Here is a 26,857-nt window from a genome sequence, read left to right as displayed (position 1 = left end):
GTGTTTTGTCAGAACTTCTTTTTGTATTTAAAATAGTCTCTGCTCTCTTTATTTTGATAAAATGCCATCAGTACTTAGAGATTCATGATTGATATATTTTGGTGGCTCATATTTATATTAAAAATACTCCTAACTTTTTAGGGCACGTATTGCATGGAACACTGGGTTTGGTACATAAACAATGAATTCTGGTACACTGAAAAGAAATTAAAAAAAAAAAACTTTGCTAGGTTTTTAACATTTGAAAAAAATAAACCCTTTATTTGTCCCCCCAAAAAAGAAATAATAAAAAATTCTTGTATATAATATGTGAATAAAAGAGGAAATCAAAACTGAAATGACACACTATTAATAAAATATTAAGGAAAATATCTTCGGATGAAGACTGGTTCTGGTCTCACTTGAAATTTATGATCTTAACTGGGTTCAAGAACCAACTACACTTTCCAGGGCAATTCCCTCTCTCTCTCTAAGAGGGCTATTTTAAATCTTCTCAAAATTCCCAAACTTATTCGTCAGTCCTCACTCTCAGCTACCAGCCTTGCTTATTTTGCTGAACTATTATTTTCCATCAGAAAAGCACATCCCAGGCGCCTGGGTGGCTCAGTTGGTTAAGTGACTGTCTTTGGCTCAGGTCATGATCCTGGAGTCCCAGGATCGAGTCCGGCATTGGACACCCTGCTTGGCAGGGAGTCTGCTTCTCCCTCTAGCCCTCCCCCTTCTCATGATCACTCTCACTCTCTCTCAAATGAATGAATACAATCTTTTAAAAAAAGCACATCCCCCTAGCAAATGAATCAACCTGCCTGCCTCTGTAGCCCCATGCCTTGTCCTCCTCTTATCACATTGGCCAGCTGCCTTTGTTCCTACAGAGGCCAGCCCTGCCATCCTTGCAAATCAGGTCCCTACCGTTCATTGCTACTCAGAGCTTTGCAACAACTGTACCTTCTCTTTCCTGTTTCATCACTGTTTCTTTTTCTGGGGGACCATTTTAACCTCAGCCTTGAAATCTGATGTGTTATCTTTCGTGTTAAAATAAGACTCCTCCTATGACCACTTCAGCCACTGTGCCCATTTTTCTGCTGCCTGAGGAGGTAGCCACCTGCTCCATCTTCCCTAACTCATCCTCCTGATGCTTTTGAGCTCACTTCAAGCAAGCATTTACCTCCACCTGTTTTGTTCTCAAGGTCACTGCCACTCTTCACATTGCCAAAACCAATGGTTAACTTTTTGTTGATTTCTCAGCAGTATTTGACTTGGTTGATCCCTCCTACCTTCTGGAAAGACCTCTTTCATTTGGATTTTTTGTCCCCATTTCTCTCTCTCATTCTCTCTCTCTTCCTTTTTTTAAGGTTGTAGTAAAATACACATAACATAAAATTTACCACCTTAACCATTTTTAAGAGTATACCTCAGTGGCATTAAGTACAATCACAATGTTGTGCTGCCATCACTACCCGTCCTCCACCCACAGAACTCTTTTCACCTTGCAAAATGGAAGTGCTGGACCTATGAAACCTAACCCCCAAGCCTCCCCCACTCCTCAGTCTCTCCTGGACTTCTAAATGTTGTCATGCTCCAGGGTTCAGTGCTTTGACCCTATCTTTTCTCCAGTTACACTCCTCTGGGAGATCTCATCTAACCTGGTGTCAGGTACCAACTCCACAATGGTGACCCCTCAAATTTGGATTGCAGCCTGGACTTCTTTCTTGAACTCTGTATTTGGATTTCTAACTTCTGTCATATCTCTATTTAGACGCCTAACAGGCATCATGAACTTAACATTATCCAAACCAAACGTTGTTTTCTTCCCCCAAATCTACTTTTTCCATAGTGGCCCCAACCCAGAATTCCCCACCTCACCATTCACTGACTTGCTTAGGCATGGAGCTGGGGCTTCTTCTTAGAATATAAGATCCAAAAGGGCGGGGATTCCTGTTTTGTCTATTGAGGTACCTTGAAGACCTCGAATTGCACCTCGTACATAGAAGATTCTCTAAAGCTTTACACGATCTAACTGTGGATGTACGTTTTACTCTACCCCATTGGCTTGCTGCTCTGTAGCCATTTGGTTCAGCATGACAAGCAGGTGCCTACTTTGGAAACTTTACAATTGCTCTTCTTCCACCTAGATCTGGGGTGATTTTAAGAATATGACCTTAAGAGAACATTCTTAAGGGGGCTTAGGAATATCCAAAGTAATCTTTTACTCGTCATTATCTCCTCCACTCCACCCCCGGATATGGTCCTTAAGGGAAACAGATTCATGCAGGGGGCAAACCAGGCTCTATTACCCTGTGGAGTTGTGGCTTCCCATCACAGTGCCAACTCATGGATATCACAGAAAGTCCCTTTACCTTGTCTAGCTTCACCTTAAAAGCCAGCCTTCTTCTCACAGCCTAAACCTAGGTTGAATCTTGGCCCTTTTAAGTGCAGAAGGCCAGGAGGAGGAAATGGGGTGAGAGAGCCCCAGCAAATGGGCATGTTTGTTTCAGGGATTAGAGCTGTCTCCCCAAACTTTTTAAGGTAAGACAAATGGCCCTGGGTGGGATGCAATGGTGGAGAGAGAACATAATAAAGGGGGAGACGAAAAACTGGAAGGAAGGATCAGAAGTTGCGGAGCGGGAGACAGAGACCGACAGAGAGCCAAAGAGCGATAAAGAGAGACAGGTGTGGGTAGAGCCGCAGATAGAGACAACCACAGAGACCTGGGGAGAGCAAGCCGGTCGGAGAGAGCAATAGGGCAGAGCGCGAAGGCTGGGGAGAAAGGCGGCTAGTGACACTTTATACTAGTGATGCCCACAGCAAGAGGAGCTGAAGACATTCGGGATAGTAGGTTAAAGTCATTTATCAAGGGCGGGGGGCGCCTGGGTGGCGCAGTCAGTTGAGCATCTGCCTTCAGCTCAGATCATTATCTCTAGGTCCTGAGATCTAGCGCTACATTCGGCTCCCTGCTCCGTGGGGACTCTGCTTCTTCCTCTCCCTCTGCCCCTCCCCTCCTTGTGCTCGGGTTCTCTCTCTCCGATAAATAAATAAAATCTGTAAAAAAAAGAAACAAAAATAAATAAAATCTTTAAAAAATAAATAAAAATAAAATCTTTTTTTTTTCTTTTTAAATGGGCCCATTTTAAACTTAGTAATATTGCCATCAAGTCACCCATGGCCTGATCTCTCCCCACTTCTGAAGTTTTCCCAGCTGTCTCGGTAAGCCGTTCAAAGCTGCAGGGAATGAATATGTAGAAGAGGCTCCCAGTTCAGAGGAAGAAAACAGCCTAAATTCATTCATTTGTTCATTCAGCCATTCAACAAATATCCTTTGAGCATCTACCATGTGCCCGAAACTGCACTAAACCATGAAAATAAAGCAATGAATAAAGAAAGGCATAGACCCCGTCCTCATAGAGTTCATGGTCTATGAAGAAGTCAGTAAACACAAAGTCACTACAAAGGGGGTGGCTGCACTCCAGGCAGAGAAAGCTAATCTAGCTGGAGAATCCGAAATGGAATCCAGGGAGAGGTGCCATAGTGAGCAATTTGCCTTTGTGGGTCACTGAGGCTCAGTCCTGCTGGGGACCCTTCGAGAAACTGTGTGGAACACCCCACAGAGTTACCTCAGCAGAGCACAGGGGACCTCGGGTATTTACCCAATGCCTCTGTCCTCTGTTCTTGAGGCCTGCCCCCAGGAGCTTTAGTGCTCGTGTGCACACACGCCCACACACATACACATACTCACACTTCTGAGCTGTATAACCATCAGGCTTTCTCGGCCTGGCACGACTGACATTTGGGCCAGCTTGCTCTTTGTTTCTGGGTAGGGGAGGGTGGGACGATGTCCGGAAGCCTCCCAGACCTCTGCCCACTGGATGCCAGTAGCAGTCCCCCACACAGGGACAGGTGAAGACCCAAAACATCTCTAGACACTGCCAAGCGCCCCCTGGTCTACATGCAGCTGAGCGAGGCTCCAGTGTCAGAACATTCCCTTAGTTCAAGAAAGAAAAGGATGCTGGCGACGAGGGGTAAGCACCAGAGTTGAGGGCAGGGGTGGGGTGTGTGGTGACAGGGGTGGGGTGGGGCTGAACACGTACGGCAGCCACTGCAACTTCCCCGAGGGTGTAATGGTGCCTAAGCTGTGACTTCAAGAATGGGCAGGAATTGCCCTTTGAAAGGGGAAACCAAGACTGCAAGCATACCCGCTTTGCTGATGACGGAAGCCCAGCAGCCAGCACTATGCCCAGTGACCTGTAGTTGGAGCTCAGTTCCAACGTGGACTGCTGCACATCGACGGAAATGGGGAGGAACATAAACTAGGGGAGCCCTCGTGTCCAGGCGGGGCAGCCCCACAGACACAGGGCTGGGCAAATGAAATATGCTTGACTGAATTTCAGCCCCACTGGCCCCCTTGTCCAGCCCCGTGTATACCCAGCGGCCCCCCGTAGGCCTCACCCTGTACATCCCTCACCCTTCATGCCTCCTAATCACCAGGTACGAAGTCTGTGCTGTGTATAGGAGGAGCGGGGTAGCATCACACAGCTTGATGGACAACTTTTTCAAAAAAGATTTTATTTATTTGTTTGAAAAAATAAGCAGGGGGAGCGGCAGGCAGAGGGAGAAGCAGGCTTTCTGCCGAGCAGGGATCCTGATACGGGGCTTGATCCCAGGACCCCGGGATCATGACCCGAGCCGAAGGCAGAGGCTTAACCGACTGAGCCACCCAGGCGCCCCTAAAATGGGCCTATTTTATCAGACTCTACATGCTTGGAAGATTAGGGCCGTGGCATATGAAATACAGTCCGAGAACGTTCTCAATAGTTCTGTTTAATAAAGCAGAGACTCAAGGCTACAAAATAACAAAGAGAACTATCTCAGGGATTCAAGAAAGGCAAGTTGTAAGCAGTGGGAGACTTTAGCGAAGGAAACGGGAAGGAAAATAACATTGATGGGTCACCTCCTATGTGTCTGGCCCTCTGCCCTATTTCCACTGACTCACTTGGTGGTAGGTATCATTATAACTACCCATTTTGCAGGTGAAGAGATTGAAATTCAAAGAGGAAATTGCAAAGCCCAAATATGAACTTCAGCAGCCCCTCTCCAAGGCTTATGGCATTTCCTGATACAGCATGGGGTGCAGGGGCATCCAGATACTGCCTATATTTGGAGCAAGTGTGGTGGTGAGGGAGCCACTGCATGAGAGTTTGGACACCATGTCCTTCTGGGTTCCTTAAAATGGGAGAAATGTGTTACTGTCTCGTTTGTTGGCTCATCAGTTTCAGCTTGGAGGCAGTGGGCATTATCCCATTATTTACTTTCCTTGATTGTTTCTTATTAGTTAGGGCTCCATCTTACAGATACTGAGTCCCTGGCATTTACTGCATTTCAACTGAGAAGCTACTGGTTGGCTGGTACAAGATCATCCTACGGGCCCCTAAGAAAGAGAAAGCACTGCTAAACATGATTATAAGATGCCACAAATTTTAACGAGTGCCAATTTCAGAGATGTTAAAATGTGAAAAATGTGAATCTTTGAATCCATGAACTATTGCAAACTCAAATTCCCATGGCCACATACTCAGTTACCCTTAAAGCTGGAGGAATATCCCTGCCTCTCCCCTTTCCTTGTCATCGATCTACACTTAATGGATACCCGCTATGGATAAAGCTCTGAGTCAGATGGTTTGAAAAGAATAGAAGATAATTCAGAACCAGAACCCCAAATTATAATCAGGGTGAGGTGATTTTAAGATATGGCCAGAAATGTTATGGCATCTCTCGCATAGTGAGGAAGGTCCATGTTCCCCTTCCCTTGAACCTGTGCAAGCTTGTGATTCTTGGGTCACAGAGTATGACAGGAGTGACATTATGGCATTTCCAAGGCAAGATATAAAAGGTCATGCGGTCTCTGTTCTTTTTACTAGATCCCTTGCTCTTGGAATGCTGAACCTCCATGTAAGAAGCCAACTACCCTAAGGGAGCCATCCTAGAGAGGCCACATGTAGGCATTTTGGTTGTCAGTCCCAGCTGACCCAGCCTTCCAGCCGTCGCCGCCAGAGCACATCAGACAGGGGAGGGAAGCACCCATCTTGAAAGCAGGTCCTCCAGCCCCGGCTGGCCCAGCTCCCAAAAAGGGCAACAATCCCCAGTATAAGTCAGATAATCCTAGGCTGTGCCAGTTACGAGCCCAACTTCCTGTAGACTTACACGATAAACCATTATTTGTCGCTCATGTCAGAGTCTGATGTGGGTCCAGTGATCCTTTTCCATCTTGTAGCTATGACATCTAGCATCAACGGCTTCTAAGATTGCTACAGGTCGGGGAGACAGGTCCGGATTGCACAGGATGCTTTTAAAGACCAGGCTTGGAACAGCTTATGGCAGTGCTGCTTAAACCTTCTCAGGATGAATTTTTTTTTAAGATTTATGCATTGATTTGAGAAAGAGACCAAGTGTGAGTGGGGGGAGGGGCAGAGGGAGAAGGAGAAAGAGAATATTCAAGCAGACTCCCCACTTAGTGCAAAGCCCAACTCAAGGCTCTATCCCAGGACCCCGAGATCATGACCTGAGCTGAAATCAAGAGTCGGCCACTTAGCTGACTGAGCCACCCAGGCGCCCCATCAGGATGAAATTTTCTAATCAATAACACACCAATAGTTTTATAAAAATACAACAAAAATGAATTACTAGGAAAAGGAAACACTGATTGCATTTAGTAGTAATGTCAAATGGCCATAAAAGTCCCTAATAACTTACTTAAAAGCTTCTGTATTAGGTCATTGCAAACTGGTAACAATCTACAAGTGGGTACTGGTGCATGGCTTATAGAAACTGGGCCCACATCCTATTGGTCAGAACTCAGTCACGTGGCCTGAGCCAGTTGAGGGAGCCTGGAAAATCTAGTGTCCTATGTGCCAGGAAGAGAAGACAGTGTGCTGAATTCACAGCACTGCCTTAGCAACACGCTGTAAGTCGGGGGTTTACTCCTTTCTCTCTAGGAGTACCCAGTTGTTTACAAGTATATTGTCTAATTTATGTTCAAAGATCTAAGCTAGGGACATGTGTGTGGCTCAGTTGGTTAAGTGTCTGCCTTCAGCTCAGGTCATGATCCTGGGTCCTGTGAATGAGCTCCTAGTTGGGCTTCCTGATCAGCAGGGAGCCTGCTTCTCCCTCTCCCTCTCTCCCTCCCTCTCCCTCTGCTCCTGCCCCTCCCCCACTTGTGTGCTCTTTCTTGCTCTGTTCTCTCTCTCTCTCTCTCTCTCTCTCTCTCTCAAATAAATAAATAAATAAATAAAAATCTTTAAAAAAAAGTCTAGGTTAGAGAAAAAACCCCAACTTTTCAGGGCAGGAAGGAAAGGAGAGCTGGGAAGCTGCCCTGCACAGTGTACGGTGCAATTGTGACTCTCTCCAGTTGTACAGATCCTGACCTTGGGTAGAATTCCAGTTGGGTACAAATTTTGTTCAAGAGCACATGGGCTGCAGTGAACTTTTGGCCACATTCCAGATCATCGATGCGTGTGTCAGGTGGCTCCTGTTACTGCTTCAGACCCTGGAGGAGGACCCTTCCCCATCTACCATGTGTCACCAAAGGGACTAGAGTTACCCATTTTTGAAAAAGAGCCAGATTATAGCGATCTCATGTGACCATGAAGGAAAATGTAACTCTAAATACACGTACAGGCTGTCTAAACTCTGTGAAAATAGTCCCTTTCAACACTCATTAGAAAATGACTAATAAGAAACAGAAGTGCTCAACACTGAAACAATGTAACCTTGGAAGATTGTTTCAAATGAACTAGGCTTTTGAGAAACAAGGTGCCAGTGTAGTTCAGAAGGCCTTTGCTGAGGCCTAAGTGCCATAAAGGACAGCTGCGTTGTGCAGACAGGGACGGAGCTCTGCTCCTGGCTTCACTGGGCCTTCGTTTCTAACACCTTAGTGCTCCTTTGGATGCCTGCCCTAGGGCCTCTGGAGCATGCCTTTCCAGCTGAAGGAGAGCCAAAAGCCCTGGGAACTTGTACCCCCCCCCCCCCCCCCAGCAGCCCTGGACTTATGACAGAGAGGTGCAGGAGTATGACAGCTCCGCCTCCTTGCCTGGGGTAGGACTCCATGATGTAAGTTCTCACACTCCAGAGCTGTCTTGCAGGATCAAAAGGGAGATAGCTTCTTTGGGACTTGAGAGCCCATCTTTGTTCCCCTAGTTTTTCCTGGAAACATTTTAATTAATCACTTATATACAAATCCTCATTTCAAGATCCGCTTCTGGAGGAGCCCAGCTGAAGACGCATGTCCTTCAGAACTAACAGCCCCGCAAAGCAGTCACCACGTTGACAGAGTAGCCCTCCCCCAGGCGGCCAGTCTCCCAGCCTCACGTGGACCCTCAGCCCTGCTGGGTGGTACTCCCAGCTCTTCCCCGCTCTCTATGACTGATTTCTTTTCCTAGACCCTTAGAAAGGTGAGGCAGGCTGTCAGGTGGCCTCTGTTTTCGCCCTTCCTCCTCGCCAGCCCCAGAGACCCTCTTACGACCCTTTTGGGATCAGCTTAGCTCCTTCTCCGAGGAAAGACTCTGTGTTCCTGCCTCCCCTCCCCTCAGTGACCTCCTTCTGACTTTTATCATCCTGATCACGACGGCTTCTAAACGGGGTGGAATCGTGTTCAGACTGTTCCAAGATACAGCCCCCCGAAATCCCTCCATATTGGAAATCTCCAAACCCAACCGCTCTCCTTCCTCTCTGTTCTTAGTCACGGGGCTCGAGGAGCCGAGTCCACGTGCAGCCTCCACTCTTCATTTGCACCACAGCCTGCAGCGACCTGGTTTTTGAACCACCCCCCACCGTCTGTGGAAACGTTTCCCTCCGAGGTCAGCCCTGGCTTTCTGATTCATTCCTTCACTCCTCCCCCAGAGCACCAAGTTTCTAATCAGTTAGCAAGGTTACTTTTTTTTTTTTTTTTTTTTTTTTGAGCGTGAGGGGCAGAGGAAGAGACGGAGACAAGCAGACTCTCGCTGAGCTCAGAGACAGTGGACGGACGTGCGGCTGGATCCCAGGACCCTGAGATCACAACCTGAGCTGAAACCAAGAGTCAGACACTTAACCGACCGAGCCACGCAGGCATTCCAGCAAGGTTACTTTTGACTTTATTACTAAAATACACTTTGGATCTCTCTTCTTGTCTTTCTCTTCACTGCCAACGCCTTTATTTGGGGCACCATCATCTCTAGCGTTTTAATGGTTCTCCCTTCTTCCCTGCTTGTTCTAGTAGGTCCTGTTTCCACATGGCAGTGGGAGTGAGCTCATCAAAGCTGAGATCAAACTATTCCACTGCTTAAAACCTTCTAAGGATTCCTACCATACTTAGAAGAAAATTAGCATCTCTTGTCAAAAGGGCCTCCGAAGGCCCTGCTAGCCTCTGCTCATCTCTCTCACCTTGTCTCATGCTGTTCTTCTCTATCTTTGGGCTGCATTGTTTTCCTTTGAGTCCTGAGAACATACTTTCCTACCCCAGGGCCTTTGCCTATGCAGTCCCCTCTGCCTGAAGTATTCTTTTCTCGCCCCATCAATCTCACTTCTTCTTGGAGAGATGTTGCTCCTGCCACACCTACCCCAGCTTATCCTCTTCCTCAGCCTTTTGTCTGTTTGTCTTTATATCACTTCATAGGATTTACAGTTCTCTTGTTTAGTCGTTTACTTAGATTTGTCTGTATCCTCTTTTTTCCCCACTATAAGCTCTGAGGGCAGAAACATAGGCTTAGTCACTCTTTTCACCCAACTGATGGTGAGGGGTGGGTGGGACAGAACAGTGTTGGCTTTTAGTAGATGCTCAGGACATCGAATGTAAACAGGTACTTTTCTGTGAAGCCTTCAGCACCATGGGAGAGTTAGGGGCAGTCTTCCTGTGAATTCCTACAACAGTTTGAAGATAGCATGTAAATCTAACAACCACGCTATTTACCTCTCTCCTCCACCAGACCATGACGAACAGGCTCCTAGAACACAGAACTATTTACTTATTTTTAAACCCTCAGTATCTAGCACAGTGCCTGAATCACAGTAAGCACTTAATAAAATAAATGATAAATGAATATGTGAATAAAAGAATGGAATCTCCACTCCCAGCTGGGAGTGACTGAGAGGTGAATGCCAGCAGTTTCCTCTGAGGACAGAGAAGCCAACGCCATGGTTTTGGAGATGGAGTTCTGAATTTCACTTCTGAGGCTAGACAGCTCTTTTATTTCTGGAAGGAAAATACTTTTGGGGAAAAGCTGTTGAGCTATAAAAAGGTGGAAAAAAGTTCCCTTTTTGAAATGAAAAGTTTGCAGACAAGGAGATTCTAAACTGTTCTGCATAATTATGTAAAAGTTTTTTTTTTTTAAATTATTTATTTATTTATTTGAGATGAAGAGAGAGAGAGAGAGAGAGAAAGACAGAGAGCATGCACATGCAGGAGGAGGGTCAGAGGGGCAGGAAGAGAAAGAGAGAGAAAGAGAAGCAGACTCCCCATAAGCTGGGAGCCCGAAGTGGAGCTCGATCGCAGGACCCTGAGGTCACAACTTTTTTTGAGTTGAAATCAGGAGTTGGGCATTCAACCGAATGAGTTACCCAGGTGCCCTGTAAAAGAGGTTTTCATGTGGGGAGAGTTATAACTCTGCACATTGCTTTTTTTTTTTGGAAAAATGGTTTTTCCTCTCTGTGGCTACTCATGAAGTAAGGTAAATTCCAAGGAAGGAGTCATAAACAAACATGGCTGCTTCCTCACCAGGGGGCACCAGGGTTAAGGAGAGAAGTGGTTTGGCTCAAGAAATCACAGAAGGAAGGAAGTCATCACATGGTATGCACTCCAGGGGACAAGCCTTGTCACCTGCTTGAAAAACAAGCATTGATTTGTTCACAGTTAATGGTGTCAAACATTAAAACTCAACATAGAGGTAAACATTATTACAAAATGAAGTGTTTTCATAGATCATAGCTAGTTTCTTTTTCCTAATTCTTTCTTCCTAGTTAATCATTTCTTCATTTGTTAATTATCTTATCTCTGTGAGCCAATAAAGTTTTGGGGGTGTTATGTCTTTACACATAATGGTATAGATTGGTATCTATTAATTCATTTAAAATTTCCCACAATGTGATTTATTTTACACTTTGCCCAAAATGTAGGCAGACCTATGATAGAGTAGAACTGAGCAAGGAGGACCCCACAAGAAGACTGTAGTTTGGGGCACATGATAAGAGTCCAGGAGGGCATTTAGGGATGGGGCAAAGGAATGAGTTTGGCTTTTTTTTTCTTTTCTTTCTTTCTTTTTTTTTTTTTTTTTGGCAGCCTGGTTTTTTCCGTTGGCTTGCGCATAGAGGAATACGCAGAAACCTCTGGAATTCGGAGCCTGAAGACCTAGGTTAGGGTTTCCTCACGGACACTTCTTAGTCATGTGACTTTACCCTTTTCAAGGTATTTTGTCATTTATAAAATGAAGATTTTTCTCATTTCTCCTTTGCAACCATGAGATGTAGTTCCAGCTAACAAAATGTAAGGGGGAGTCTGCTGGGGTTTCTGGGAGCGTTTCTTCCCTGAGCGGAGGAAAGCCCTTTTCCCCACCATCCCTGCTCTTCCTTCTCATTTGGTTGCTAGTGCAAGATCCTGACTCTTGGAGCTGGGGCAGCTACCTTGGGAACAGGAGGTAAGAAGCATGAGGATGAAAAACTAACTTGATGAGAGTGGCAGAGGAAAGAACTAGAAATTGCCTGGGGCTTTCTGACTTCATAAAATTTTTGAACCCATCTGGAACTACCTCCCTTCAGGTTTCTAGGCTTGTGAGATGACTAAACGCCTTCACTGATTGAATCAGTGCTACTCAGGTATTCCATTACTTGCCGCCAGTGCACCCTGATACGGTGTGTATAGTGCTAACGTGAGGCTGTGCCTGTGAATGTGTTTCCTTGAAGTCATTGTCGTATAACAGGAGAGAGCACTAAGTATGAGAGTTGAAACCTGGGGGTAACTGGCTCTGCTTTAACACTCTGAGCCTTGACTTACTGACCTATACAATTGGAATACTATATACTATCACTTAACCCGTGAGTTGTTGGGAGGACTCAATAATAGTAATACAAATGAAAGTGCTTGCAACTCAGCAAAGGCTCTATGGACATAAGGCGTTAGGGATTCTCCGGCTGCTGGACTGTAGTGGATGAGGGATCAAGGCATGCAGGCAGGAATGACTTAGGTGAATTCTGGTTTTGCTAACAATCCCTCACACTGCCCCTCTTCGGTGACCTCCACTGAAATATTCCTAAAGGTCTCAAGCTGTCTGCTCAGTGCCCAGCACTGTTTCCCATACTTAAACACTGCTCAGTGCCCAGCACTGTTTCCCATACTTAAACACTGCTCAGTGCCCAGCACTGTTTCCCATACTTAAACACTGCTCAGTGCCCAGCACTGTTTCCCACACTTAAACACTGCTCAGTGCCCAGCACTGTTTCCCACACTTAAACACTGCTCAGTGCCCAGCACTGTTTCCCATACTTAAACACTGCTCAGTGCCCAGCACTGTTTCCCATACTTAAACACTGCTCAGTGCCCAGCACTGTTTCCCACACTTAAACACTGCTCAGTGCCCAGCACTGTTTCCCACACTTAAAGTTTAAGTGTCCCTCTCCTTCCAGTTGTTCCTCCCGGTGAGAAATGGACTCACTTATGCCCATCCCCTCTGTCCCAGTTAACTGTCACTCACCAACCCAGTTACGTGCTGGTGTGTGCCTGGGGCTTCTTCTGTTATGCCAGGGCCATGTCGGGGCCTTAAACTGATGAAGTGATAACAGGAGTAGAGATGGCAAGGGGCTGTGGCAGGAGGTCAAGGACAAGTATGTGGCTTCTTGGTGCTTCTGAGAGACCCCAGGTAGGGGGTTGTTCAGCTCACAGTTGCTCCCCTTTCTGGAAAGAACCTCCTCCACAGATGTGTGAACCCCAGAAGCCTCCTCTATGCTAGGTGACCTTGCCCTTAACCAGGAATTAGGTGATTGACTCAGGCTGGGGGCCATCAGAACCCTGGGGTTTTAAAAACTGGAGTTGGAGAAATAGATGTGGCACTCTCTAGGGAGGTCTGAGTTCTCAGTTCTGGTTACTTCCAAGAGTCACCTCCACTCCTGCCACAGTATGAAACTTTTCCAGAGAACCTCTTCGTCTTGGTTGCACTGTCTCGAAGCCAGACATGGAGACAAGGTCTTGGTTGCGGGCAGTGGATTTGGGTGATAATCCCAGAGAACATAAGTGAGGTAGTGGGGGCTGTGAGAAAGGGAAAAGAGAAAGCCAAAAGGGTGTATCAGTGAGCAGGTTCCTGCTGTGAGCCACTGGGGCTCAATTTTGTGGGGACCTCTGGAAAGCTGTAGACCACACTGGGGAATCAGCCCACCAGAGGACGGGAGGCAGGGCCACTGACCACCATCCCCATTGCTTGAGCTTTGTCCCTAGGGTGTCTGCTTCCTGGTACTTCTGGGTCATGCCTGCAGCACACCCAGACAACCTGTCTTGGAGATGGGGAGCACCCCAGTGCAAAGAGGCAGAGACTCAGGCTTTTGAGGTGTGACAGTGTCCTGGGACCGGTCTACAGCTGCAGGAGAACTCAGGCGGGTAGAGGTGATATTGACAGAGACATCAACAGCGTCTGCCACACCTCCTCTTGGCCTTAGCTAGTTCTCTCTGCATTTCTGTCACTTAGGACCAAAGGAGTCCGATAATGCCCCTCACCTCAGTTCTTTCGCCAGAGGCAGCCACACCCACGTCGGGCCAGTCCCTAGTCCAAGGCATTGCGCTTTCCTTGACATATATGACACCACTGGCTACTGATGAGTCATGCAAGGCAGAAGGACTGTGACAGAATTTATGCACTGACTGCAGGGCAAGGAGTTGAGGATGGCTCATTGTTGTCTTTCCGTGGAGTGATGCCACCTACTGTCTACACATAAGACTAGCCAAACAGCTGGGGAAACAGGAAGGTGCTCACTATATTCTTTCTCTTCTCCAGTGAAAAATAACTCACTTTTGGTGCCAGATCATCTCTAAACATGATGTCTGAACTTTAAAGATTATTTTCTTGAAAAAAAAAGATTTATTTATCTATTTTAGAGAGAGAGAGAGGGAGAGAGGGTACGAGTCGGAGAGGCAGAGGGAGAGGGAATATCAAGCAGACCGTGCTCAGCGTGGAGGTGGATGCAGGGCTCGATCTCATGACCCTCAGGTCATGACCTAAACCAAAACTGAGACTCAGACACTCAACTGACTGTGCCACCCAGGTGCCCCACGAGCTTTAAAGATTCTTTTAAGCAGCATGAATAGAATGGAGTGATGAGATGCAAACTGAGATGAACCACAATTATCTGCTGAGCTCCTGATTACAGAAAGTTGGTTTTCTTTTCACCAACCTGAAAATAAGCTGGTTGCTTCCATTTGGAACGCATTCAGCTGCAGGGAACAGAAACATGACTTCAGAGGCTCATAGGAACCGGAAGTACTTTTCCTCACAGGACGAGAGGACAGGGAAAGGAGACGGTTGCTGGTGGTGGTTCAGTGGCTGACCACACTGTGAGGGGCTCAGACATGGAGTCACCTTCATCCAGTGGGTGGACTGTAAGTGTGCTCACTCTGGACCTTCTACTGAAGGGAGCTTCTATGTAAAGATAGTTTCAGAGACCGAGGAGGCAAAGTAAATTAGTTGATTAATAAAAGCATTGTTAAAAATGATGAGCACCGGAAAAAGAAAAAAAACCTACCCAACCGTCCTCAAGAGCCAAAACCCCAAAACCAAACCAGAACAAAGATAATGAGCATGTGCCTTAGGATTTGGTAGTGTTCTGTTTAAAAAGTGTTCTGCCTCATACGTGGTCCTCGCCCCTGGCGTAGTTAAAATAGGTATTTCCTCTTTGTTTGGTTTTGTGCTATTGTCTCCTGTGCTCTGTGGTCCATATCCTTGTCACCAGTAGAGGCAACACAGAGATAGCAAGGACTCATCCCTGGAACCACATTTGAGTGGAATGATCTGAGACCATCTATGACCTACAAAAAGGGTGATACCTTATAGTTGCACATAATATTATAATCGTCATCATTTGGTGAGCATGTATCGAATGCTGATCAAGAAAAATTTTAACAGCTCCTAAGTGACCGAGCTAGGACTCAAAAAGTGCTTGATGTCGGTGTCCCTGCTAAGAAGCTCGGAGCCACGTTGCTTCTCTCTAATTTTTATCTTATGCTCCTCGTGGTCTGGCCTCCAGGTAATAATGCTAAAGATAGAAACTTTTCCTACTTTTCAAACTTCACTGTGCCCCCTCAGAACATGTGAGAAAGTGCAGCCAGCATCTTCTGGAAGATTCCGTAGCCACCTTCCGGCTGACATTTGAGCCCTGCTCTCAGCACGGTCAAGCCTTTCGGAGGCAGCCAGTATATGGCTTGTATCAAACTCTATATTTAGGAAGAACAACTGTGAGCTATGACAGGAATTCTCTTTAACACTTAGCCTTAAACCGAGTTTCCCTCCAGCCCCGAGCGGGGAGCAGCTCTCAGTACTGAGTGAGGCACTGAGCACTTGAGCTATTTCCGCCACATGCAAAGCATCGGAATTGAGATCACGGCTCAGAGGACACCGGGCGTCCGTTCCACCTTCTGAGGAGCCCTGTATTCTCGCATCTGGCTGCCGGGACTTTCCTCAGGCAGTAAACAAATACATAGAGCAGGTAAGCAGGAGGACCCAGCTCGGGCAGCTGGGCTTTCTGAAGGAAATTTCCTTGATGCCTCACTTGAAGTGACTACTTATAACTTTGTAGGCTTGTAACTAGTGGCTGTAGCTTCCTTGTAAATTCACTATTCGTTGGTGGTGTTGCTGATTCTGTTTTAGAAATTGTGTGTGTATGCGGGGGGAGCTATCTGACAGAAGACTGAACTAAAAGTAGTTTTCGTTGATTGTGACATTAAGAAACTTTCCACAATCCACATAGGGTGACTGTGACCCTGAACGTTATGTCATTTTCATTCTCCTGGCCAGGGTTACAGTCAGTCAGCTACCGATGGATTCGTGCTGGTAGCCTAGGAATAATCAGGAGGATTTGCAGCAGAGGAAAGCTATCGCGCTAGCTCTCTGATTTACCTAAATGCAAATTATTGTCAGTCGTCACCCAGTACAAGTTGAAAATGCTTTTCCCCTTTCCCTCAGCGCCAGGCTTGACCTCAGAGATAAAGTTCTATCAACTGTACAGATCGATTAACATTACAAAACCATCTTTTCCAAAGCCCCGCTTTGGTGCTTTGATCGTGGTGTTCCAGGTACCCAGTAGGGTGGAGGGCAGCACTTGTCTCTCCCCATGAGGGCACCAGGTTCTGAGACCCGGTGATGATCAGTGCCTCTTGCCTCTCAGTGTATTTCAGGCAAAGTGAATAAGGAGTTAGTCAGTTCAGACAGCTGAATGTCTTTCTACACCCTTCTCAGGAATTATTTTTAGCTGCAGGACAGAAGATAATTCCCTTTGAAACGGAGCTCTAGCCATTTAATAGACCTTTAAAAAGAACAAACAAAGCCCCTTCTCTCCAAATATTGATTTGTTTTACTCTGACTCCCTTATTAAATTAGTGATAGAAATGTTGACAAATTTTTAGTAAGGGAGTGAGTGCTATTTAGAAGTCAGATATTAGGTGCTGCCCAATCAAAAAAGCAGCAGAGATATATTGTCTATGACTCAGCATACAGCCCCCATTAAAGTTCCCCACTGACTTGCCGATCTTCCAGGAAAACCCAACACCACTGTGCTAAGCTGGCAAGCATTTCCATTATAGTATAGGCTTTGTAAAAGTCAATACACGTCTTGTCAAAGTTTCCACGTTTCCAAATTTTAGCTAGAACCAGGAAACACAGTAATAGAGTACTTTAAAGGGTACCTCTTCGGATGAAAAGCTGTGGTCAGCTGTGAGTAGAGTTGTGCATCTAAGACATAGCTGTCTTTTTTGGTCGCGGGACGATGCATGCTGATAAAGAAGGCAGGTGCATTCTACACCACATCCCTAACGGAGGTGAATGCAGGGCCAGGGAAACAGCCAGGGAACGCTGTCTATTTTTATTCATCAGTGTGCTTTGCCCTGATTTCTCTGCGAATAATGAGGACAGCAGGAACGGCTGCAGGACGGATTTACACAAATGTTATATAGCCTGTTTGCAAGGAATGAGAGCTGGGATCTGACCAACTTTCTAAAGATGTCTCTATTGAAGACTGACATATATGTTCAGAAGGAATTTATATGCAAATGAGATATACCGAGGCTATACAGGAGATGAGGCCCAAGGTCTATCTATCTTTTAGGCTCAGAGGTCCACAGAAAACCAAAGTGATCCAGTAGTTTAGTGGAAAAAAACAAAATCAGCCTAATTAAGAAAAAAAATGCAAAATAAATAACACAATTATTCATTGCCTGATTTTTTTTTTACCTTTCAACATGTTATTGTAATAACAAAAGAAGTTTCCTACTTCCTATGTTTCAAATAGATGTACAGTAACTTTTTGTTAAGTTCCCAAGTGATATTGTTTAAACCGTAGTTGTATACGCACAGAGAAAACTATATGCTGAGATGTTTAAAGTCCTGTGAGAATTATTGCTTTGCATGGCTTCTAATAGCTTTTGAGGAATAGAAACATTAAAAATTAAACTACTAAGCTTTTCCTTTTGATATCGAACTGTGTATATGAGATCCGAAAATTAAAATGCCTTCATTGACTCTTTGACACTGTGGGAAAGATAGAAATGTATTTGAAACATATCATAGAGAAAAATGCATTCCTAATTGTTCAGTTTGTTGTGGCTTTTTAACTTTTTTTTTTTTAAAGATTTTATTTATTTGACAGACAGAGATCACAAGTAGGCAGAGAGGCAGGCAGAGATAGAGAGAGAGAAAGAGAGAGGGAAGCAGGCTTCCTGCGGAGCAGAGAGCCCAATGCGGGGCTCGATCCCAGGACCCTGAGATCATGACCTGAGCCAAAGGCAGCAGCCCAAACCACTGAGCCACCCAGGCGCCCCGCTTTTTAACTTTTTAACCAAAGCAAAAATAATTCTACATAGACCCTTCTAGATGGAGGCTATTTATGTCTATTACCAAAACATGCAGGTGAAACTTAAAGAAAAAACCTCATTGTTTTCATGTATGTGACTCCAAAGACTTACATTTGGCTGCATTAGAGATTTTTAAAAATTATTTAATTGTTTAACTTCATGTAACAGGGCCTATGTCTTTGAAGATTTCAGAAAAACAGTGTTTTTCAGAGTTCTCAAATCTTTTATATGTACAAGTGGTGAGGGGCATTGACACTACAACAATTGTTACTCTTTACCTGAAGCTGTAGGTCAGTAAATTACTGAAAAGTCACAAGCCGTGGACAATGGCAATGAAACCATCAATATCTGCATCATGCTTTAGAGTTCCCGATGCAGTTTTGGGAACATTATGTCATTTTGAGTCTCACCACAGCTCAAGAATCAGGTAAAATTTAAGGAAGAGGAAAAGGGCCTAGAAATGTTGAGAGACACGGGCCACGTGACGCAGGACGGGTCGCACATGCATTTACACCAGGCAGTAGAGAAAAGTCGGTCAACCCATTTTATGGTTTGGGTTTAAATAACAGCATGTTTTCCATTCACTGAATTTTTAACTTTTTCCGTTGGCCCTGTCAACATTTCATCGACCCAGCTATGACAATATTTAGAAGTGCGATAACAGGCCGGAGTCGGGCTGTTCCCCATACCCCTCACGCCAGCAAACCTTGGCCACTAGTCATCTCTAAGTCAGATCTCCCCATCTGAAAGAAAGCCCAAGTCCTTTGGGAAGGAAGCATGGCTACATCTGGGGGAAACGACATGGTCATGTAAATCCTATTTGCCTTCTGAGGCTGTTTCGTTAAAAGCAAAGCGGATGGGTGAGGCTTGCGGCTGCCTGTGTTTAGAGAGAGCGGGCTCCATCCTCACAGTGTCTCCCAGGGGCCCAGCTGGAACAGACACGTACGCAGTGAGTAGTGAGACCGTGGTCCAGGCCATTTCTCTCCGGGCGTTCAATGGAGAGGGGGAGCTCCCAACAGGCTGACACGCAGCCCTGGCAACAGCTCATTCAGATGAGAAGTTCAGTTTCAAGCAGAGAGCTTCCGAGGCCCCAAACAAAGGTGTTTTATTCCCACAACCTCTTTGCTTTGCTGCTCTCAGCGGCGGGGGCAGGAGGGCAGGGAAGGAGATGATAGCGCCTTTCAAGTTTCTGATTGCCTATCATTCGATCAGGGGCGAGGCATCTCAGCATTTCTCCTCCTGAATGATTTATCCGGGCGCTCTAGTGTTCCCTCTCCCCGAGGCATTGGGAAGGAGAGTCCGTAAGTAACTTCAGAAACTGAGACTGAAAGGGGTGACTGCCCAGTTGAATCATGAGTTAAGTTCTAATTTATCAAGCCCGAGAATCTGAATGCCGCCACCTCTAACAGTTTCTCACTTGTTTTTTTAGGGATAAGACCCCGCGAATATGTCGAAACAGCCGGTTTCCAATGTCAGAGCCATCCAGGTAAGTAGGCGTATTTGCGTTTTAACATCAGCTCTGTGACTCCTAGCCTGTTTGATTAATAAATCAGACCTTTTTTGATTGTTCATTGGTAATTCACTTCAAGAAACAACTGATTCCTAGGGCGCAAATGAGACAGGATCAGAGTCTGGGAAGGTACAACTGCGGAGGGAGAAGCTGGTTTGTTCGATCGTGCTGAATAGTGAGACAAAGTTATGAATGAGAATTAACTGTCTACAAAAATGCAGTGTTTAGTTTTTGGATATATTTGTGGATGTGTAGGTTTTTGATATGCTCATTGATATGAATTTAAAAATTCACTTTCCATTTTTATATTTAACTGAATTTGTTGACCCATCTGTTTAGAACATATCCTTTCTTGTCAAGTGTCCTTCCTGACGCTTGGGTATGCTTCGTGTAAAGTCTGGGTGCGGTTATATCTCCTCATGCCTTCCCAGCAAACAAATTCTTTGGTTGCTTCAGCGGACTTAAGGATCACCCCCCCAAAAAAGGGGAGGGGGATATAGGAATTTTGGAACACAAATACAGTTATGAGGGGCACTTGGAGGCTCAGTCATTAAGCGTCTGCCTTCGGCTCAGGTCATGATCCCGGGGTCCTGGGATGGAGCCTCGTGGGGCTCCCTGCTCAGCGGGAAGCCTGCTTCTCCCTCTCCCACTTCCCCTGCTTGTGTTCTCTCTCTCACTGTCTCTCTCTCTCTCAGTGAAATAAATAAAATCTAAAAAAAAAAATACAATTATGAAAATAACTTTCAGTATTTGTTTCTACTCCGTATCTAATTTGCTGTTCTCTGAAGGTTTTTGTATTTAACTCTCAAATGGCTTCCACGCTGTGATGCTGGTCATGATACTTTATTGTAAAATTCCATTTTTCTCTTGCATCGACATGGAGTCCTCCGTGCTATCTTTAAAGGAACGTTTAAACTTTTTTTTTTTTTCCTGGACTTTTCTGAATACCACGGGACCTGTGGCACAGTTCCTGGATATTTGGGGTGTGATGCACTAACACAGCGTAAACATAAGCGATTGACCCTGTTTTGGAGGGGCGTGCATGGGCCCAGCGGCAGAGATGGGTGGAGGCACAGATATTTACCTGTCAAGACTAATGCAGTCCTTTTTTTTTTTTTTAAGATTTTATTAATTTATTTGACACACAGAGATCACAAGTAGGCAGAGAGGCAGGCAGAGAGAGGGAAGGAAGCAGGCTCCCTGCTGAGCAGAGAGCCCAATGCGGGGCTCCATCCCAGACCCTGAGATCATGACCCGAGCTGAAGGCAGAGGCTTAACCCACTGAGCCACCCAGGTGCCCCAAGACTAATGCACAGTCTTAAGCGGATGGGCTTCTTAAGTGGCAAGGTGTATTACAACCCTTGGAAACTTGTCATAGAATGAACTATCAAGGAAGAGCCTATTGGCAAGAATCTAACTCCGCATTGCCACATGTGGCCCTTTTGTGTCCACCTACTGAGTCTCTGCCATACCTGGACATCGGTAGTAGAATTCATTTTGCCTCCCAGACCTGTGGGCATCCTTGAGCCTTTGAAACTTCTTTCCTGGAGTTTGAATCCTTAATCCATACTGGTGTGGAATCATGGGAAAACTACTTTATCTCTCTGCCTCTCTTTCCACATCTGTAAAGTGGGTTGATAGCGCTCATGTCCTAGAGCTACACATACAAGTTGCTTAAAACACCACAGTAAACCCTCATTAAGTGTCAACTATTATCATAATAATTATCATTCAGGAGTGTTCTTTGTTAACATGATGAGAAATTTAATCCATGAATTAATCACTGAATTTGAACTTCCCAATGGACTAAACATAAAATTCCTTTTTTATTTTGCAGGACTCAAAAACATAGTCTTCTCTTAGGTTGTTTTTGCTTCTCTTCCTTTTAAAGCTGAAAGTGTGTTGGTTTTTTTTTTCCTTAGTGCTTTCTGGCTTCCTTCAAATCTACACTGAATGTCCACCAGTGTTTTATCTACTCATTTTGACCTTGATAGATTTTTAGGTCTGTAATATTTAAAAAGCTGCTATGGACTCTTCTCAGTAACTGTTATTTTACTACATTTAAAAATTCCTTCCACTCTACCAACAAAGGCAATAGAGTGCTTTCTTATGGTTGTGGTTTTGCCTCTTTCAGTATATTTTACGCCACTCAAAAAGTCTAATTTAATGTGCCTTCAAATGAAATATTATTTCTCGTGGCTAAATAGGATCTGTAATATCTGATATTTTTCTATCATCTCTTCATTAACCTAAAGTAGGGTCTATTAAAGAAAATATGAAAATGGTTTCACTATAAAAACGGTTTATAGTAGTAACATTATCTAGGGTACAGTTATGTCTGGAACAAATAGAAACTCCAAACGATGAGGAGTGCCTTCATTGTTTAAATACCACTTAAAGATGTTAAATGTTCTATTCCGCGTGTTCTAGTTGCTTTTCCTTTTTATTAGGGTTTTATCTCCAAGGCAGTTCAACTGTCATTTCCTGGGTATTTGTGACAGGCACTGTGCAAAGTGCAGGCCATCTGAAGGTGAATTGATACCTGATCCCTCCATTTGAGGAGCTTGTTGTCTCCAGGCCTTACTGGCTGTGTGACTTTGGACAAGTTGTTTATCCTCTTTGTGCCTTGGTTTTCTCATCTATCATGTGGGGGAATTAATAACAGTACTGATCTCATAGGGTTGCTGTGAGAGTTAAATGAATTAATACGTGTGAAAGTTTAGGCCAGTGCCTGGCTTGTTGAATTGCTTAATAAATATTAGTTGTTATCATCACTCGTCAGCCACCATCATCATCACCATCATCGCCATCATCTAGATCAACAGTTCCCAAAGTGCATCTTTTAGAATACTAGTATTATGGGATGTCATTTGTTAACTAAAGGGTTCCATGATAAAGTGTTTGGGAAACACTAAATTCAGTGAAGTTGGATAGGATCTTTACTGTAGAATTTCTCAGAGTCCATAACTTGTTAATGACTTTGTAGATTTTCAAAAAAGTGGTAATGTAGGCAGAGTTTTCTAAATATACAGGAACTTTCAAATGAGTATTTTGCAGCGGAGTATTTTGCAGTGCAAACTTTGAGAAAATAATGACTTAGATCTCCATTTTGTCTGGATTGCGCAAACTTAAGCCACTCTCAGCTATACTTGAAACAGTTATGCATTTAGATAGTTGAACTACTGCACCTACGTGCATCAGACAACATGGAGCCAAATAGTTATAAATCTCTACCTGGCACTCACTCACTCTGGGACCTTAGTTCTCCCTTTGTTTACCCTTCTGTAAAATCGGGACAATCATATTATTTGAAAGGATTGTTCTAATGAATAAAATAATGAATGATAAGTGCCTGGTTTATACCACACAATTCCTTAAGAGATGGCTCTTCTAACTGTCCAAGTAATGCATGGAATTGCCTTGGTTTCTCTTCAACTGGTTCCATCCTCTCAATGCCCCAGATTAACAGGCGGGCCAGAATGCAGCCTATCCTTAGAGGACTTGGACAACTATCTTTCATACCCACATTGAAAAGGTGGCCTTTGAATTGGAAGCGGATTCCAAGTCAGTGTTTTCTTTCAGTTGTACTAAAGAAATCACTTTTTGTGCCAGGGACATAAAACTATCCTGAAGGAATCAGTTGATCCTTCCTTTGCCTGGTCAGAGCCTTTGTCTCCTAAGCAGCTATAAGGCTGTATACCAGAGGTTGGCAAATCTTTTCTATAAAGGGCAAGACAGTAAATATTTGCACAATGATTTGCACATCATTGAGTCTCTGTTCTAACTACCCAACTCTGCCATTATAGCTCAAAAGCAGACATAGGTAATGCATAAATGAATGAGTGTGGCTGTGTGCCAATGCAACTTTATTTATAAAAACAGGTGGCAGGTTGGATTTGGTCCATGGGCCATAGTTTACTAGCCCTCATTTGTACTGTCCAGGCTGCTTCTTTTTTTTCCAGGCTGCTTCTTAAGCCCCACTGTTTATGGGGATGGAATTGCAACCAAGCTAATATCAGCACACTCAGCATAGTGGGGCTGTTCCCTTCAGATGAAAGCATTTGACATGACAGGTGGGGAAAACTAGAGCTGCTGGGAAATCCAATCCCATCGATGATCTTCTCGGCAAGTCTCTCTAATGAGACCAAGTGACTTCGGCCACAAACAGCACCTGCCCATCCTTCCCCTTCCTCCTGAGCACACCTCCTTTGGAAACAACCATGGGCCTCCCTAGGGCCTCAACCCACCCAGAGCCAATGTTCTCTGGGTTGTCACTGGCTTTTCTCTCTACCATTGACCAAAGTGAGCTATTATTTGTCCTCTCTCATGAGATCTGAGAGCTTCATGGATGAATGGAAAAGAGTTCTGTTCCCTAGTCTTAGGTCTGCTCTATGACTTCACCTCTTGGTCTGCAAAGGGAAGGTGTTGCATTAAATGGTCTCTAAACCTCTGTGTAGCTTCTAATAGTCTATGAACTTCCTGAGAATAACTTCTGAGGTTTATTATTAGGATGATAATAGCAGCCACAGTTTCTTCAGGGTTTATTATGTATTTGACACAGGGCAATGAGATCTCCATGGATTATAATGAAAGGTATAGAGAAGGGAAACAGCATGGCCAGGATCACACAGCTTGTAAGTAGGAGAGTCAGGGCCTGAACTCTTGTTGTCTGATCGCAAAGCCCATGTGCAGAACCACTCTGCAACATTCTCTAGTCTCATTACTTACCATCTCCACCCTGGCAGAGAGAGTAGAAGAGTGGGTGGGACCATCTAACAGGTAATCATAAGTACCAAGCCAGGTCCTCCCTTTTAAAGAGCTCACATGACATTAGAAAGAATCAGCATTTTAGGGAAAAAGAAACTAATAGCTCACCCTGACTAAAATCATCTTAAATGTAAGTTGTCTCTGAGTGAATAGGACAAAGTAAAGTTATTTGGTGACAAGCATGATCTCAAAATACAAATAGCTGTGGCCACTGAATTACCACCTCTCTGCTTAATTCACTTAACCAAGCTGCTTGTGAAACTAAACCTAATTTTTATTATATATTTTAAAGGAATGATTACATGAACCCTGCCATCATTACTTTGTAGCCTCTTATAGGAACTTGTCCATTGCTACCCAATCCATACGTAGAACAGAATATCATGAAGCCCCGAGCTTTGATATTTCTTTCTCTTCCCGACCCGTTATCATTGCTCTTCCACTCCTCATTGCCCAGGCATAAAGCTCCATAGAAGAAGAAAACAGCCGGACCAAAGTCTTTATAGACAGGTGTCAGAGACTCTACATGCTTCCTGATAGGGATTTCTAGTTGAAAAAGGATTCCAGGTACATGACGATCCTTGGCACGAAGGAATAATCTAGCACTACCCATGTTTGGGCAGTTAACCAAATTCATCAGTTAAAGTAAATAAAATAAAGATATATACCTTCCTTTAATATCTAATTTAAATTTAAAAATTAAAAATGAACTTTCATTTGTCACTTGTTTTAATGTAGAGCCAAGGCCTTTTCTTCGATCATGGATCTACTGCTTCTTGCTTATGTAAACCACTATAATACACTGTTTATCATTTCTAACCCTGGTTTCTTTAACATGTAGCTAGAAGTTGAATGTTAACAGACTGACTCCAGAGGGGGCCCACTGCTACCACCAGCTGATAATCTTTGCTGCTCTGACCAGGGTTCCATATTGGTACCGTGAAGCTAGTAGTCTATATGTTGGCCAAAAGATGTCATTTTAAAAAATATTTTATTTATTTATTTGACAGAGAGAGAGAGAGAGAGAGAGAGATCACAAGTAGGCAGAGAAGCAGGAAGAGAGAGAAGGGGAAGCAGGTTCCCCACTGAGCAGAGTGCCCGATGTGGGGCTCAATCCCAGGACCCTGAGATCATGACCCAAGCCAAAGGCAGAGTTTAACCGATTGAGCTACCCTGGAGCCCCAAGATGTCATTTTCTGAGGCTGACCTTTACAAGTATCTCAGATATATGACTTGCCCTCAACCAAATGTAAATATTATCTTAACAGCCATAATGCATTCTTGAAATCCACTTTTCTCTGGATGACAAGCCTATAGTTGAGTCATTCAGGAAATTACTGAAAAGAGTGAAGTGATGAGAACAGAGAGAGAGAGAGAGAGACAGACAGACAGAAGAAAGCCTTTCAGTGTGAAACACCATGCGTGATGGATAGTGGTTGAGTGGGAGTTCTTCAAGACTGTGTTGAGAGGGTAAGTTTTATATGTTCTGAATCCTTTCCAGATTTCAAGAATCCCTAAAGATAAAGAAGTTATATTCTAGTGATATAGAATTATATTTTAAAGTAGGTTGGACTGTATTTTAGTTGTTAGTTTCATCTGTCTATCTTAATTTAGGCTAACAAATCAAATAAGAATCTCATTTTCTTTTTTTTTAAAGGTTTATTTATTTATTTATTTGAAAGAAATCACAAGTAGGCAGAGAGAGGAAGAAGCAGGCTCCCCGCTGAGCAGAGAGTCCGACGCGGGGCTCGATCCCAGGACCCTGAGATCATGACCTGAGCCGAAGGCAGAGGCTTAACCCTCTGAGCCACCCAGGCGCCCCAAGAATCTCATTTTCTAATCAGCTATTGAGAAAGCTCTTGTTGAAAGTCTTCTGTGAAGACGCTAGAAATCTCAAAATGTCATATCCTGCTCTATACAGAGGAGGTCTAGGACACTATGAATAGTAAAGTGCAGAAAGAAATATGGCAAAATGCAACCCTGTAGGGTTTCCTCTGCTTGTGGCCTGGGAGGTTGGCATGGGGTGGGGGTGGGGGGTTGTGGTGGCTATAGATTCTGGCTGGAGCAGCTGGAGACCTTTGAAAGCTAAAGATAGATTTAGAGTGTGTGTGTGTGTGTGTGTGTGTGTGTGTGTGTGTGTGTGTGTGTTGGTTATCTCAAACAAATACGCAATGCTAGGAAACTCCAAAAGCCTCAACAATAAAAGGAGAGGCATAGTGGGCACCAACAGGGAGGACAGGGAGGGAGAGATAAGAGAGCACTGGCTATGGAAAGCAAAGTAGATAGGGACTGAAAGTAGCCAGTGGCGGGCTCATATCAGAATCCAGCCCACTGGAGAAAGAAGATGTCACTCCATTGTAAGTCACACAGCAGTGGCTGTGGAAGGAATATTGTTTCCAGAATCCTCGGGCTCAAAGGCTGGAGCCAAGCAGGAGAACAATACAAATAATTAAGGGAGTAGTGGAATTAACTTACAGGGAATTCTTTCTACTTTTCTTCACCTGGTGAGATCAAGT

The 26,857-nt window shown here is 44.5% G+C and overlaps 1 protein-coding gene across 3 annotated transcripts in view; it reads left to right on the top strand.

The window, feature by feature from the left end:
* The first annotated feature begins 9,004 nt into the window (after positions 1–9,004).
* Positions 9,005–26,857, top strand: part of SMPX (small muscle protein X-linked) — a 60,506-nt gene continuing 42,653 nt past the window's right edge. The window contains exons 1-2 of one of the 3 annotated variants that reach the window (XM_032330651.1): positions 9,005–9,109; positions 19,494–19,550. In XM_032330651.1, coding sequence (XP_032186542.1) covers positions 19,512–19,550 — 39 coding nt within the window. In that variant the 5' untranslated portion in view covers positions 9,005–9,109; positions 19,494–19,511. Of the gene's footprint in view, positions 9,110–15,484; positions 15,706–19,493; positions 19,551–26,857 lie in introns of those variants that run through there. The other 2 variants (XM_032330650.1, XM_032330649.1) reach the window with 2 other exon arrangements.

Source organism: Mustela erminea, chromosome X (assembly GCF_009829155.1).
Source record: "Mustela erminea isolate mMusErm1 chromosome X, mMusErm1.Pri, whole genome shotgun sequence".
NCBI lineage: Eukaryota > Metazoa > Chordata > Mammalia > Carnivora > Mustelidae > Mustela > Mustela erminea.
Note: the sequence above shows the minus strand (reverse complement) of the source record. Positions and strands in the feature narration are given on the sequence as shown.